This window comes from Athene cunicularia, unplaced genomic scaffold, assembly GCF_003259725.1.
Source record: "Athene cunicularia isolate RWA unplaced genomic scaffold, athCun1 SCF_2, whole genome shotgun sequence".
Taxonomy (NCBI): domain Eukaryota; kingdom Metazoa; phylum Chordata; class Aves; order Strigiformes; family Strigidae; genus Athene; species Athene cunicularia.
In genome coordinates, this window is record NW_020799266.1 from 444,951 (window position 1) to 460,053 (window position 15,103).

Below are 15,103 nucleotides of genomic sequence, written 5' to 3' on the forward strand. Positions count from 1 at the left end.
GGACACGGTGCCCGGCGGGAGGGAGACCCGCAGCCGCCCGGCCCCGCGGGCTGCGGAAATGCCGCGGTAACCCCCTCCTGCGCGGAGCTGCTCCCCGGCAGAGACTCCCACCCAGGGGCACCCACCCAGGGATACCCCTGCGGGGGCACCCACCCAGGGACACTCACCAGGGGCACCCACGCAGTGACACCCCCAGAAGGCACCACGCAAGGACCCCCGGCCATGCTAAGGCTGAATCCTGGAACTGAGCACCGAGGGGTTCCTGGTGTCCGTGGGCAGGGAGCAGGAGGCACCGGCTGCACCAGGCCTGGGAACAGGAGCTGCTGGGGCAAGTGTGGGTGACAACCCCAGGGACCTCAGACCACCCTGTGGCACCAGCAGTGCTTCACTGGGTGGCTTTTTGTCTTTCTAAATGGGAAATCAGAACCTCAGCACATCACCGCTCCCATGAAAGTATTTCAGAGCAGGGATGGTGATCGAGGGGGCACCAGGTGGGCCTTTGCCATGCCCAGTGCCAGCGGGCTGGGCGAGGTCCGGGAGGCCTTACTGGACTGCCCTGCCCTCCCTGCGCCTCTCCGCTGCAGTAGCAGAGCCCAAGGTCACCTTTGGAGTTTTGGAGACCAAATCGCTCTGCTTATGCGCAAGCACGCTGCTGGTCCCGGCTGTGGCTCCTGTTGGATTTCCCCAGCACGTGCTCCCCGCCTTTCTGTGGCGTGGGGCTGGGTCACACCTTCACCCTCTGCCAGATGGTCAGGACGGGCAGGTGAGCAGCACCGAGCCCAGAAGGGGCTGTGTCCATGGCACAAGGTGGGAACCACAGAGAGAAGAGCTGCTCTGAGCAGCGGTGTCACATCCCGTGGGGTGGCACCCTCTGGGCTGTGTGATGACGTGGTGAGAAACACAGGCTGATCCCTTCCAGCTCCTGCGTGGAGAAAGTGCTGCCACAGGAAGCTGAGGTGACCCTGTCCAGTGGCCAGCCCAGAAGGATGTTAGCAGAGAGACCCCCCTTTTGTGGATGTCCCCTTTGGGATGTCTATACCTCCCCTTGAGGATGTCCACACTCATCCTTGCCAAGCCAGGCACCGCACTCGTGTGCATCCCACCAGGGACCCATCTGCTTGTGAGGCACAACAGCCCCAAGGGTCACCAGCCCTGCTCCACCTTTCTCCACACTGAGCTTGTCTGCCGAAGGTGTTTGATGGCACCCTGGTGCAGGAGCCAGCCCTGGGGCAAGCTCTCCTCTCCCAGGTTCCACCACCTTTGTGGGCTGTGCTGCAGCTCCCCTCCGTCCTCTCTTTTCTGCTTGCAGGGAGAATGATCCATTCAGGTATTGAGAAAAGCTGCAAAAACCCCTTCTTTTATGGTAGGTTTTTGATCCATGCAAAGCAGATTGTGTGGTGCAATAAAGGATTAAATGGCAAAAAGAAGATAATTCCTTAAGTGTTTGTTTAGTTGCTACTAAATCTTTGAGGTCCTGAGTGAAACTGTACCCCCATGTTGCTATAGCTCCATTAATGCAGATGCAGCAGGGGCTGGTGAACCACAGGCGAGTTGTGGGGCCAGCCCTGGGTGCAAATCCTGTCTGCTGCAGGTTTCACCGTGCATCCCCCGCCCCAGCCAGCCCCCTCACAGAAGGCTGGCTTCTGCCTGCAAACCAGGGCCATTACCGGGCAGGGTGCATTCGCCTCCCACTCTGCTCCCTGCCTGGGTGCCCAGCGGGGAGGGGGGGCACTGCAGAGCACCCCTGGCCGCCCTGCCAGGGTCTGTGTCAGCTGCCGTGCTCAGGCAGGACTGTCCTCCAGAGCAGTCTGCTTTTGCTCCTACCCTTTGAAAAAGGCTGTATTAGTCTTCTGCCTACTTGAGGCAACTGGGAAATGGTCCCTGGGCTCAAATACCTGCCCAAAGGCTGGGCTGTGAGTCCTCCTGTGCTCCCTGGGCTACAGACACAGGTAGTGTAGAAGCAGCTTTGGAAAAATCCCACTGGGTGCCTGGGTGCAGCATCTGGGGAGCGTAAATCCCGGGGCAGAGCCAGCCTGGAGCAGGAGCCAGGGAGCTCCCAGCTGGTGGGGAATTAGGAGCCCTGTGGGGTGAGGGGCCAGGGCAGGGGCTATGGGGCATCTCTCTGCCTGCTCTCACTAAGGGCTTGTCCAGGCTGAGTCCCTCCACAGTTGGCCCTGCATAGTCTGGCCGGGTCCATTGACATGCTAATACTATTAAACTTCAGCAATTTGAAAAACAATCAGCCAGAAAGAGCTCGAAGGACGATGCTGGAAACCCCAGGCAGCCTCCGTGGGTGTTGACCTGTCCCAGGCAGTATTTCCTCCAACCTTTGCCCACCCTTTGCTATTTCACCTGGATTTTTGGCAAGGAAAATTGGATTTGTGGTCAGCTGTGCTGGCTGTTGGCTACAGCCCTGCCCTTGGGACCCGTGTCTGGCTCTCCAGCACTGGGGGTCCTGCTCCCTGTTGAGGTCCACCAGACTCCCAGCAGACTGAGATTCCCCCAGTAGGACTGGTCCCGTGAGTGGTGTTAACAGGGCTTTTTTACTGGTTCACAGCCTGCCTTTGCTCTGCAAAAGCCACGGCTGGATGGCCTTGAGCTGGAGCCATGGTGATGTTAAGTAGGAGGGAAAAGATAGTGGGGGTTTGTCCTTCCCCTGCTCAGGGATGGAGTGGGAGCCTCGGGCTGGTGTTTAAAGGCAGGTTTAAAGCTTTAAAAGCAATCCTGGTCTGCTCGGCGAGGAGACCGACAGTTATGTTAAAGCGCCAGGCTGGGCACTGACTGGGAACAGGGAGCACCACGAAAACACCCAGGTTGGACTGTTGGTGCCCCAGCATGGCGGTGCACGCCTCAGCCCAAGTCAGCTGGAGCACGAGCTGCCTCACCACCTCCAGCACCGGGGGCTCTGCCTGGCTCCAGCACCAGAAGACAGTTTGCCCGCAGCGTGGCAGAGACCTTGAGGAGGCTGGAGGCCAGTTTATCTCCAGCCTCAGCCCTCTGCCCCAACGTGATGTCTGTGAGAAATTCACTTTGGTGTGTGTGTCCCAGTGAACAGGGCTTTTTAGAAAGCATCCTGCCCTCCAGCAGCCTTAAGGCCTGGGACTTTGCTCTGGAAGTGGGAGAACTGCAGGTTTTTCCCCCCTACAGAGAGAACTAGGGAAGGAGCTTGGCATCTGCAAGCCTGGAGGTGGGCTGGTTTGAGGCTGTGGCTGCAGAGCACAAGTGATGGTCCTGGGGAGCTCCCCAGGAGAGCACATGTTCAGCCTTTCACATCTCTGTGTCCCTGATAATTCAGTTCATCTTTCCTTGTGTTGGCAGTGCCTGGGAAATAGAAGCACCAAGAACTAAGGAGAAATTTTGTGCCAGGGAAGGTTTAGACTAGATATTAGGAAGTATTTCTTTGCAGAAGGGGCTGTTGGGCGTTGGAATGGGCTGCCCAGGGCAGGGGGGGAGTCCCCACCCCTGGAGAGGTTGAAGAGTCAGGCTGACCCAGCGCTGAGGGATCTGGGGGAGTTGGGAACAGTCAGTGCTAGGTTAACGGTTGGACTGGAGGAGCTTCAAGGTCCTTTCCAACCTCGATGATTCTATGATTCTGTGAACTGTGGGTCATCTCCCAGGTGAAAGCATCGCCCTGGGCCTGGCAGGTCTCTGAGCACAGCCGGGGCTGCCGACCCCTCTGATCCCAGCAGCACACGCCCACAGACTGTCTGAGCTTCCCCTGTGCACTGGAAGCATCTCCAGCATGTACTGTGCCCTCACCAGGTTCCGTGGGTTTGTCATCATGTTTTTAAAGACAGAAATGCAGGAAACTCATCCCTCCAGGGCAGGGAGATGGGGCTGACTTCAAGCACCAGTTGACAGCAGCTTTGCAAGGCAGGAGCCCTCTGTGCTCCCACACCCTTGTCAGGGTGGTGATAAATAACCAAACCAAGGGAAAAGTCCCCTCCCATTTCTTATCCTCCCTGACTCTCACCCCCACTCTCCCTCTGCTCAGGGTAACACAAAAGGGTGGCCAAGCCCCTGGGACCCTGAACCAACTGATGGGGGGAGTGTGGCCAGCACCTTGCCAAGTGTGTCTCAGTCTGCCCATCTGCCCACCCCAATGCTGGGGCTGAGCAGAGCGACCCCCATCCTATCAGCAAAGGTGGGAAATGGTGCTCAAGCTGATTTTACCTGAGTTGGGAGCAATTGGGCTTTGAAAACAGGCTGCCCCACTGGAAGGGGCCCCAGGTGGCGATAGCAGTGAGGTGGGGGATGCCCTCCAAAGCAACCAGGCAGGCGGGCAGCATGGCATGGCACAGCGTCGGCCCATGAGGGACCCACACTCCACACATCTCCGTATCACACCCAACAGATTTTATACGCCGCTTCAGCTTCCTGAATCCCTCAGATCACAGGCTCTAAAGCCATAAAACAGCAAGGGAGGAGGAAACAAAGTGGTTTTTCTTTCACAAAGGAAGGGAGCATGGGAGGAGAGCAGAGAGATGCTTCCTCTCTGTGCAACAGACCCAAGATGGGGATCGCTCAGGCTCAAGCAGCCAAAATCCCCACGGGCCAGTGCTCACCTGGGATGTTCACCCTGGCCCTGGGGACCAGCGGCATGGTGGCTTTGGGGGTCAACAGGTGCTTGGGGGGGGTCACAGCCAGGCTGGGCGTCCCAGCAAAGCGAGTCTGTGGGTGGGAGAGGTGATGGGAGGGGAGGCCTGGAGCTGATGGATGGGCACACAGCGATGCAGTGATGGGAGCACTTCCCCTCCAAGCGTGACCCGATGCAAGGTGCTGGTCCTGGGAGGTGTTTCCCACGGGGGGAGACAGCTGTGGGGGACCGAGGGGTGGGAGGTGTGCTCAGGAGGAGACAGAAGGAACGAGTGGCCCTGGGCTCTAATCGTCCTTGTCCTTGGCCCCATGCTTCAGGATGCGGGTGAACTCCACGTAGTTGAAGTTGCCCTTCTTGTCGATGGGTGCCTCCCGGTACATCTCATCCACCTCCTCATCAGTGAACCTGTCTCCCATGGTGGTCAGCAGCTCACGCAGATGGTCCTCGTGAATGAAGCCTGCAGGGATGGCAGACAGTGGCATTAGCAGTGGAACTGTGGGAGGGCTGAGCAGCAGGACCTTCCCCACCTCTCCTGAGGACACTGCTGCCCAGTTCTCCCACTCTGGAGTTGCTTGGGGACTGTCCCCAAGGATTTGGCCCCAGCCCTCATCCTGGCTGCATGCCCAAGGGGCACAGCGCCCAGGCAGAGCATGGGGCTGTGCAGGCAGTGCCCGTACCCGACGCCTCCTCGTCGAAGCAGGCGAAGGCGTTGCGGATGACATCCTCCGGGTCGGTGCCATTCAGCTTCTCCCCAAACATGGTGAGGAACATGGTGAAGTTGATGGGCCCTGGCGCCTCGCTCATCATGCCCTCCAGGTACTCGTCAGTGGGGTTCTTGCCTGCCGGACACAGGCAGGGATGTGGGTGCAGGGCCCTGCTCTCCCCCCAGCACCCAGTCTACACACCCAGCCGTCTGTTTTGTTTTTTTTTTTAGTTGCAAATTAATTTGCTGGTGCACATTCACCCACCCCGTGAACAAGGGAAGGGAGTTTCCACAGTGCCTGGTGGTCCCCCCTTGGCATCCCTCCTCATGCTTTAATCCATGCCAGAGGCCACCTGGAACCAAGCTCTGCCAGGCTCAGCCTCAAGGGAGATGCAGGAATTCATCTGGGGATGACCAGGAACTAAACCCACAGCTTTTTGCCTTTCCCCTGGCAGCTGACACCCACCACTGCCCAAGGTGAGGGGCAGCGATGTCCCCACACAAGCCTCATGCTGCTGATGTCCCTAGCACTCTTCCCACCATGGATGCATCAGGGTTGGTTTAACCTCCTCCGCTGAGGTCTGTGTGCCCCCAGTGCCTGGCCCCTCTCTGCTCCCAGAGCTGGGGCTCACCAGGAGGAGGGAGGTCCTTCCCACAGCCAGGTGGGACCTCCAGAACAGGTTTGGCTGCCAGGTCAATCATTGACAGACTCCCAAAGTGTGTGGAGGTACCACAGGGAGCTGGAGCAGGGAGCAGGAGGTGGGAGCCACGGCCTGCAGCAGAGATCAGGCTCTGGGTGGCGAGCATGGCCAGACCTGCAAGTCTTGACTGGCCAAGGGATCGTGCTGGCGCAGGGACCAGTCTCTTCTGTCACTCAGGCTGAGAGCAGCAGGAGGGCTTTGTCCCACAGGGATGACCCTAAGCAGTATTCTGGGGTGAGACTACTCAAACAATGGCTACATCTGGTGGTTGCTCCTAGGGCAGAACTTCTCCCCCAAAGGAGCTCTCCTCCCTTCTAGTGAGCAGAGCTGTAAGAGCAACACACCAAGCTGTGTGCCCTGGGGTGCCTCCACAAATGGACCTTCTACGGTCAACTGGTGCCAGCACAGAATCCCCCAGATTTTGCAGCCAGAATCAGGCTGTCCCAAAGCAGGAGGGCTGTGCCGCATCCCACCAAAGCTGGTCTTCAACACCGGGTGTGAGGCATTAGGTCACCCAGCAGCTCTCCCCTACTTGCCAAGGAGGCATTGAGGGCAGAAGGGGCTGAGGGACACGTGTGGGCACGAGGGAAGGATCTCCTCACCGAGGGAAGCCAGCATGTCGTGCAGATCCTCCTTGTCAATGAAGCCGTCGCGGTTCTGGTCGATCATGTTGAAGGCTTCCTTGAACTCCTGGATCTGTGACTGGTCGAACATGGCGAAGACGTTGGAGGTGGCACGCTGGGGGCGCTTCTTGGTGGTCTTGGCTTTGGCACGTTTGCTGGACATCTTGGCAGGTGGGGTGGTACCTAGGGGCAGGGCAGCAGGCAGGAGTGTCAGGAGGGCTGAGGCAGGCTGGGGCTGGGGGTCTGGAGCAGAGGCAGGGCCACGCAGCTCCTGGCACCTCCAGTCCCGTGCCTCAGTTTCCCTGGCTGTCACGGTTTGGCAACGGCAGGATAAGGCAGTCGCAGGGTCAGACGTGTGGAGAGGCGAGACTCAGGCTCTAATGAGTCCCCTGGGAAGTCACAAGAGCAGGCAGCGCTCACTGGCACCCCCTCCCCAGGGCTGCCCCATGGGCTGCAGGCAGGGCTCCCTGCCCACACCCTCGGCCCCCAAACCCCAAACCCACTTGCTGCCTGTCCCGTTTGCATCCCAGGCACAAGGAAAGACGCTGACCCCAGCACCCGGTGTCCCCCCACTGCTGTCACTCCCAGGGGGGCCATGGGGGTGGGTGCCTCAGCATTTTGGGCAGAGCTTAGCTGTGCCCCCCCCTTCCCGCCAGTCTTCCCTCCTCTGGCACGTGCTCTCCACAGCCCTCCCCAGCACAGCTCCCGGGCGATGGGTCTCCCTGGCCTCCTCCATTTCACTGCTCAGAAGCAGCCCCCGGCGCCGTCCCCGGGAGGTGGGCTGAGCACAGCACCCAGCACCCAGTGGGAAGGGGTTATCTGCTCCGGGCACATTCCTCACATACCACCGCCTCCCCTCCCCCTCCATCCTCCCACCTCTCGCCACTGCCGTGTCTGGCCAGGCCAAAGGCCGCTCGCCGCCTCCCTCCCCACCCCAGTGCCCGGCTGTGCCCCTTGCTCTGCCCGGGGATCCCACGGGAGGGGCCCCGAAGTGGAGAGGAGAGAGGGCTAGTGGAACGCTGGGAGGCTGAAGAGCCCCTGTGGGGCAGGGGGGAGCGGCCAAACACCGCCAGGACTGCAGGGTGCTGAGGACCAGGGCTGTTGTTACTGGTGCTTTGCCCCTCCAGGCTGTTCCCTTCTCCTGGCAAAGAGGGGGGCAGCAGCGGGATGGACAGACCTCTGAGGATACGGCTGGGACAATGCATGTCCCATGGGGATGGGAAAAGGACCATGTGGACCCCAAACTCCACTGAGGCAGAGGACTGTGGCAGGAAAACCTGCGCTTTCAAAGTGGCGCTCCTGCCCCCAGCCTGTGATGGCGAGCGCCCAGCAGAGTCAGGATGGAGCTGAGAGCCCATTTCCACCTTGAGATGGTGCCCAAGTCCCTTCATAACTCCAAGCTGGAGATCAGTGATATTGCCCAACGCTGCCAGGCTGAGGGATGCTGTCAGTATTTAACACACACTGAGCCATGAGTGCTGGGGACCCAAACAGGACTTACATGGGGTGCTCAGCACCCCCAGCAACCAGTGATGTTGCCTGAGAGGAGGATGCTCAGACCTCTCCCAGTCAAATCCTGCCAAGCAGAACTCAGCAAGATCCCAGCAAAGACCAGCCTGGCAGAGGGACAGTGTCAGCTGACAGCTCAGCACAGCCCTAAGAGAAAATCTGGGGTGAAATTAGCCCAAGGGAGAGATCAGAATCCCAGAATCACTCAGGTCGGAAAAGCCCCTCAGGATCATCAAGTCCAACCCTCAGCCCGACTCTACAAAGTTCTCCCCTACCCCACATCCCCCATCCAAACAGCTCATCCAAACGGCCTGTAAACACCCCCCGGGATGGGGACTCCCCCACCCTGGGCAGCCTGTTCCACTCTCTGACCACTCTGGGAAACGTTTTTTCCTCGTGTCCAGTCTGACCCTCCCCTGTTGCAGTTTAAAGCCGTTCCCTCTTGTTCTGTCACTAATCCCCTGTGAGAAGAGCCCAGCACCAACCCCTCTGCAATGTCCTGTCAGGAGCTGCAGAGAGGGATGAGGTCTCCCCTCAGCCTCCTCCTCCTCACACTGAACACTCCTAGCTCCTTCAATGGCTCCTCACAGGATTTATTCTCCAGGCCCTTCCCCAGCCTCGTTGCCCTCCTCTGCACTCGCTCCAGCCCCTCGAGATCTCTCTCACATTGAGGTGCCCAAAACTGGACACAATACTCCAGGTGTGGCCTCACCAGTGCAGAGCACAGGGGGACTGTCACCTCCCTGCTTCTGCTGGTCACACTATTTCTAATGCAAGCCGGGATGTCGTTGGCTTCCTTGGCCACCTGGGCTCACTGCCGGCTCATGTTCATCTGCTTGTCAGTGAGAACTCCCAGACCCTTTTCTCCCAGACAGCTCCAGCCACTCCTCCCTGCTGAGATGCTGCTCAGAGCACTCATGTTTCTACCACAGTCATTTCTCCCTCACACACAGCCCTGTGCCTTAGTTTCCCCATCTGGGTCAACGTCTGGCATGGGGGGCAATGTTAAATTAAAGGATCATAAATTAATTCCATGGGGGATTTTTTATTACTAACTCTGCTCTGCTGCGTGCCCCATGCCATGGCTGCCTGGATTCCTGCCTTCTCTTGCAGGGGACACAGAGCAGTTAAGGAGCCACATCATGTTGCATAAAGCAGCACAAAGCAAAAAGCCCAGGGAGCTGTGTGCCAGCAATCGTGCCCGGCTGGCCTGGCCACCCTGGGCGTGCTGCCCCAGGATCCATTTCCCGGCTCGGTCCTTAATGCTGATGCACCCCAATGGACTGCAGGGCCCTGGGGAGCTTCTCTCCCAGCAAGACCCAGCGCTGTCAGGGACTAGGGCAGAGCAGATGGCCTTCCCCTGCACCCCCACAGCTCCTGCCAGCCCCCCAGACCTCACCCACTTTCCAGATCTTTCCCTCCCCACCTGCTATCCCTCTTTCAAGGGCTTGCAGAGGAAGGGGCAGAGCAGCCACCAGCCTGGTCCCCACCCCGCTGTGGTCCCCAGGCTCCCCTAACTGGCCTGCGCTGGAAGGACATCCCAGGGGCTGTGTAAGTGCCAAATCACAGCCACCACATCAGTGCTGGCAGGGCTGCCCAGCACCACGGTGCCCAGCCAAGCTCCGAGGGGGCTGAGGACTCTCCCCCAACCCCGACACCGGCTCCTGTCCCACTGAGGGAGCAGCACACCGCACCACAGAGCCTGACGGCACCCGTCAAGCCCAAGCTGGGACCTTCATCTACCAGGGACATGCTCCATGTCCTGGGGAGACAGTCCCCACCTCATTGCCCATGAGCTCCAGTGGCTGCAGGCACTGGGATGGAAACCACACTGCCCCAAGCTGCCCTGACTGGCACCTAGTGTCTAACAGCAGCCATCAAATCACCCCACCACCCCCCAGACACTCAGTCCTTTCCCAGTGCTCCCAAGGAAAGAGACACTGGTCACCAGCCAGCTGAGGAGAGCAGCAGGACTGGAGAGTCCAGCTATGCCCACCCCTGTGTGGGCAGATCTCAGCCCAGCACAGGCCAGCTCTCACCCACTGCTTCCTCCAGCCTTGCTGCTCCATGAAGCTCTTTGCAGTCAGCCAGCCTGTTTCTGCCTGCCCTGCCAGACACCCGCGGGTGCTGCCGGCCCATCACCATCCCCCAGGCAGCAGCGCGGGGAAGCTCAGCTGAGCACCACAACTTCTCTGTGCCAGGTCAGAGCCAGCAATAAAAGCTCTGCTGCTGGCCCACGGCACTGGGCTCAGCTTTCAAAACACGACAAATTATTAGCAGAAATATTAGCAGAAGACTAGAGAAATAAGCAGGAGTTTTGCTCTCACCACATGAATTAATATTATCCAAATATTTACCCTGCCCCGGCTGTGACCAGCAGCAGAAGCGCGGCTTGGCACCCTCTCCAGAGAGATGGTTCTCGTTAGGGAGATTAAGTGCGATTTTGACAGCACATGGTTTTGCTGTTTGATCTAAAATATTATGCCCTGGAAAGATACTTTGTCCCAGGGTCCAGCTTGGCCAGGTCATCTCCTGATCTATTCTATTTTTGCTGTTAGCAGACCCTTTTGGGCTGGCTGGGACTTTTTGGGGTCAGTGCAGGGAAAAGTGCCTCTTGTATGAGACAGAAGTGATTCACAGTGAGGCCTGATTCAACGGGGGCGATCCGTGCTGTGCACAGGGGCTCAGCAGCCACAGTCCCCTGCTCTGTGAGCCCATGCCTTTCTGGGATTCCTGAAAAACCAATGCCCAGACCGTTTCAGGGAATGCCTGACCATGACACCCTGCATGCTGGGGTGGACTCAGCTGAGCCAGCTGGTGCAGCCACCAAACCTCCAGCTTCCTCCTCAGCAAGAAGGAAACCCACAGAGACTGGTCCCACTCCTGCCACCCCTCACTGAAAGCCCCAGCCAAGCCCAGAAGCTGCTGATCTCAGGCAGCAGAGCCGAGGAGGTTAGCACTGGGGTGAGACCCCAGCCAGTCTGGCATGAGAGCCATGCACTGCTCTGATCACACATCACTGCCTGCCCTTATTCCCTCATCCTTCTGCCACCGCTTGTGCTGAGATGATCTCCCTGCCTCCTGCACCACTGGGCCTCTGTCTTCCCCACCTGAGAGTCAGACCAAAGGGGTCACAGGGCTGTCTTAAAAAGTCTTTAAGTTAGTAAGGAAAATAGTTTAGTTTTAAAGAGAAAGTGCAAACACCCACAGTTATCAGAAAAATAAACCACCATGTGTTTCCTCCTTGGTAAAAACCAAACGAGCAGCTCCATCCTGGTGCTGCTTCCTGACCGTGCTGGGGAGGGTGGGATAAGCCAGAGGGACATGGCAGTGCTGCCAGGGCAGGCAGGCCCCATCCTCCTTCCTCCTGACTGCTTCCACCCTTCCTTACCCAGCATCTTCTCCTGTGCTGCTCCAGCTCACTATCCCAGCTGAGAAATAAAACGGCCGGGAGCTACTACTGGGCCAGTGGGCTGGGTGGCATGAAGAAGGGTGCCCAGGCAGGGAGGGAACGGGGCAGCTCCCCTTGAGGTGGCAGCAGCCTGTTCCCGGGCCCCGGGTGGGTGTTCCCATGCATTCAGAAGCTACAATCACCCGGGATATGCTGCTAAGGGCTCCCCAAGGGTGGCTCCCCAAAAGCTGGTCATACAACTGCAGGAGCCACCTCTAAAAGTACTGCAGAGGCTCCGGCACCACGTGGGGCTGCCCTGCAGCACAGCCAGAGAGGGACATCACCTGCTCACAGCAAACTCCTCTCCGCCACAAGATGCATGATGTGCATCTGCTGGATACTTTTGGTCTGGGTGGGGAAAGAGGAACTCAAACAGTCCTGGCAGTCCCAGAGGGCTTCAGGGTGAAGGATGGCACCCTGGGGGTACTGTCTTTAAATCTCTGCCCAATGGCACTTCCTCAAATTAATTGCTAATACCAGCGAGCCACAACACGGCCGGGTTTACTCATGTGCAAGGGCTGTCCCTCCACCGTGCACAGCCAGGCACTCCCTGACACAGGACAGCACCGCAGGGAGTGGAGCACAGGCAGAGTTCGATCCCCTCGCCCAGGGAGGCACAAGGGCCAGTGTGGGTGACACCTTGCAGCATCCCACACTGGCACAGGAGGCTGCAGGGCAGCACTGCAGCCAGGGCATCCTTCCACCTATAAAGCTTTGCTGTCTGCCAGGCACCTCTCCCAGCACCGGCACTGCCCGGGAGCGGACATCCTGCTGCCTCCGGGGCCAGTGGGACACGCGGACCAGGTTGTCATACGCTGGAGGAGGGAGCAGGGAGCAGCTCATCTTCCATGCCTAATCTGTTGTTAAACCACCCCTTTCCTCCAGCACAGCCCTATCCAGGATACCCTCAGGATTGCTCCGCTCTGTGCCTTCTGCCAAGGGGTGTCAGTGCTGGGGGGGGCACACTGACAGCCAGAGGCACTGGGAGCTGCAGGAGGAGCCCCCCATCTCCCTCAGCACTGCAGGACCAGAGGTGGGCAGCCATTCTGCTCCTTTTTTGGCCTTATTAGAGATGGTTGTGGAAGAGGGAGTTTGGAGGCGAGGGGAAAGTAGAACCCAAACCCTGGGCTGTGTCCCTGGCCCAGCTGCGTCCATCAGCACTGAAACCAGTGAGCAGTTTCCCTGTGCAAACAGGGAGGAGCAGGGCAGCGTCAGAGAGCCAAAGGAAAGCATGCAGTGACCCCTGGGAGGGAGACTTGATCCCAGCCCTCCCTCAGCTCCCACCACACACCAAGAACCCGTCCAGCCTATGTGCAGTTGTGGGGCTCAGCTGCAAGTTCAGCAGATGTTTATGGGCAAGGTCCTTCCTGACAAGTTTAGGGGACAAGGACCTCCCCGTGCCCATTTGGCATGCACAAACCCTTCCAAAGGGCAACTTCTAGGGCCACCACAAGAAGACAGAGCACCAACACCATCACCATGCAAAAGACCTGGCACCTAGCACCCTTCGAATAGGTAAGCTGGGAAACAGGACCGTAGGGCAGAAGGTGTTCGAGGTCTTGGGCCACCAGCATAACGCCCTGGAGTGGGTTTGATATTTCCCCAGGAGATTTAAGGGGCTCACCTTGGCAGGGGAATCTGTCCGCAGCGCCTGGGAGGGGGAGGTGACCGCAAACTCCTCCTACAGCCACACAGAGCCTGCCAGTGAGGAGAGGAAAAAAATTCAAGTGACTGAAGAAACCCAACCATCTTTGGTCAGCAGTGGTGGTTGTTGACACTTAGGGATGTTCCACTCCAAAGAATGCTGCTTCAGCAACTGCCTGCTCCTACACATCCATGTTCTAAAGCCTCCCTGGCTTTTATCACAGCTGTAACATTTTGTACAAAAAGGGCATGCAGGGAGGCAAGCCAAGAGGACCTCGAGGTTTCATGGGCAAGGCTAAACAAAACATAACGTTCCTCTGTGTTTAAGACTGAGGGAAATGAGCTAAATAAGTTTTTCTGCCTTACAACAGTTAACTGCCCGAAGCTGCTCACGAGTGACTGGGGAGATCTCTGGAGCATCACGTTTGCATCTGGATCTTGGCTCTGGCCACCAGCAAGAAGACTTGGGGGAAGAGCAGATGTTCCAGACAGGAATAGCTCTCACAAACCAGGAGGCAGGTGAAGCCCCGGGCAGAGGATCTGCTCTGGCAGCGCTGCCATCCCGGGGAATCCCAGCTCCAAGTCACCGCAGGAGGTTACCGAGAACTTTTCTGGAGACCCATGCTCGCCCCCGCCCCTAGCCGGGACATCCCTGCCGGGCCCCGGAGCGATGCTCTCCCCGCCTGCCCGGGCAGGGGGGGGCCCGGCTGGGACGCACCGGGGCCTCTCCTGCCGCCGCATCGCCCCCTCCCCAGGGCTGCCCCATGGGCTGCAGGCAGGGCTCCCTGCCCACACCCTCGGCCCCCAAACCCCAAACCCACTTGCTGCCTGTCCCGTTTGCATCCCAGGCACAAGGAAAGACGCTGACCCCAGCACCCGGTGTCCCCCCACTGCTGTCACTCCCAGGGGGGCCATGGGGGTGGGTGCCTCAGCATTTTGGGCAGAGCTTAGCTGTGCCCCCCCCTTCCCGCCAGTCTTCCCTCCTCTGGCACGTGCTCTCCACAGCCCTCCCCAGCACAGCTCCCGGGCGATGGGTCTCCCTGGCCTCCTCCATTTCACTGCTCAGAAGCAGCCCCCGGCGCCGTCCCCGGGAGGTGGGCTGAGCACAGCACCCAGCACCCAGTGGGAAGGGGTTATCTGCTCCGGGCACATTCCTCACATACCACCGCCTCCCCTCCCCCTCCATCCTCCCACCTCTCGCCACTGCCGTGTCTGGCCAGGCCAAAGGCCGCTCGCCGCCTCCCTCCCCACCCCAGTGCCCGGCTGTGCCCCTTGCTCTGCCCGGGGATCCCACGGGAGGGGCCCCGAAGTGGAGAGGAGAGAGGGCTAGTGGAACGCTGGGAGGCTGAAGAGCCCCTGTGGGGCAGGGGGGAGCGGCCAAACACCGCCAGGACTGCAGGGTGCTGAGGACCAGGGCTGTTGTTACTGGTGCTTTGCCCCTCCAGGCTGTTCCCTTCTCCTGGCAAAGAGGGGGGCAGCAGCGGGATGGACAGACCTCTGAGGATACGGCTGGGACAATGCATGTCCCATGGGGATGGGAAAAGGACCATGTGGACCCCAAACTCCACTGAGGCAGAGGACTGTGGCAGGAAAACCTGCGCTTTCAAAGTGGCGCTCCTGCCCCCAGCCTGTGATGGCGAGCGCCCAGCAGAGTCAGGATGGAGCTGAGAGCCCATTTCCACCTTGAGATGGTGCCCAAGTCCCTTCATAACTCCAAGCTGGAGATCAGTGATATTGCCCAACGCTGCCAGGCTGAGGGATGCTGTCAGTATTTAACACACACTGAGCCATGAGTGCTGGGGACCCAAACAGGACTTACATGGGGTGCTCAGCACCCCCAGCAACCAGTGATGTTGCCTGAGAGGAGGATGCTCA

At 59.1% G+C, this 15,103-nt stretch overlaps 1 protein-coding gene across 1 annotated transcript; it reads right to left on the reverse strand.

Moving 5' to 3' along the window:
• Positions 1-4,335: 4,335 nt before the first annotated feature.
• On the reverse strand, positions 4,336-13,320 carry MYL9 (myosin light chain 9). The gene is made up of 4 exons (XM_026867223.1): positions 13,209-13,320; positions 6,604-6,807; positions 5,275-5,436; positions 4,336-5,054 (listed from the first exon to the last, which is right to left on the reverse strand). The coding sequence occupies exons 2-4, from the start codon at positions 6,785-6,787 to the stop codon at positions 4,882-4,884; spliced, it is 519 nt and encodes a 172-aa protein (XP_026723024.1). The 5' UTR covers positions 6,788-6,807; positions 13,209-13,320; the 3' UTR covers positions 4,336-4,881.
• Between the last annotated feature and the right edge of the window lie 1,783 nt (positions 13,321-15,103).

Coding starts and splice junctions, on each gene's coding strand:
- MYL9 (XM_026867223.1), bottom strand. CDS start 6,787: ATGTCCAGCAAACGTGCCAAAGCCAAGACCACCAAGAAGCGCCCCCAG. Junction 5,437..6,603: donor CGACATGCTGGCTTCCCTCG/GTGAGGAGATCC, acceptor TGTGTCCGGCAG/GCAAGAACCCCACTGACGAG. Junction 5,055..5,274: donor CTTCGACGAGGAGGCGTCGG/GTACGGGCACTG, acceptor CCATCCCTGCAG/GCTTCATTCACGAGGACCAT.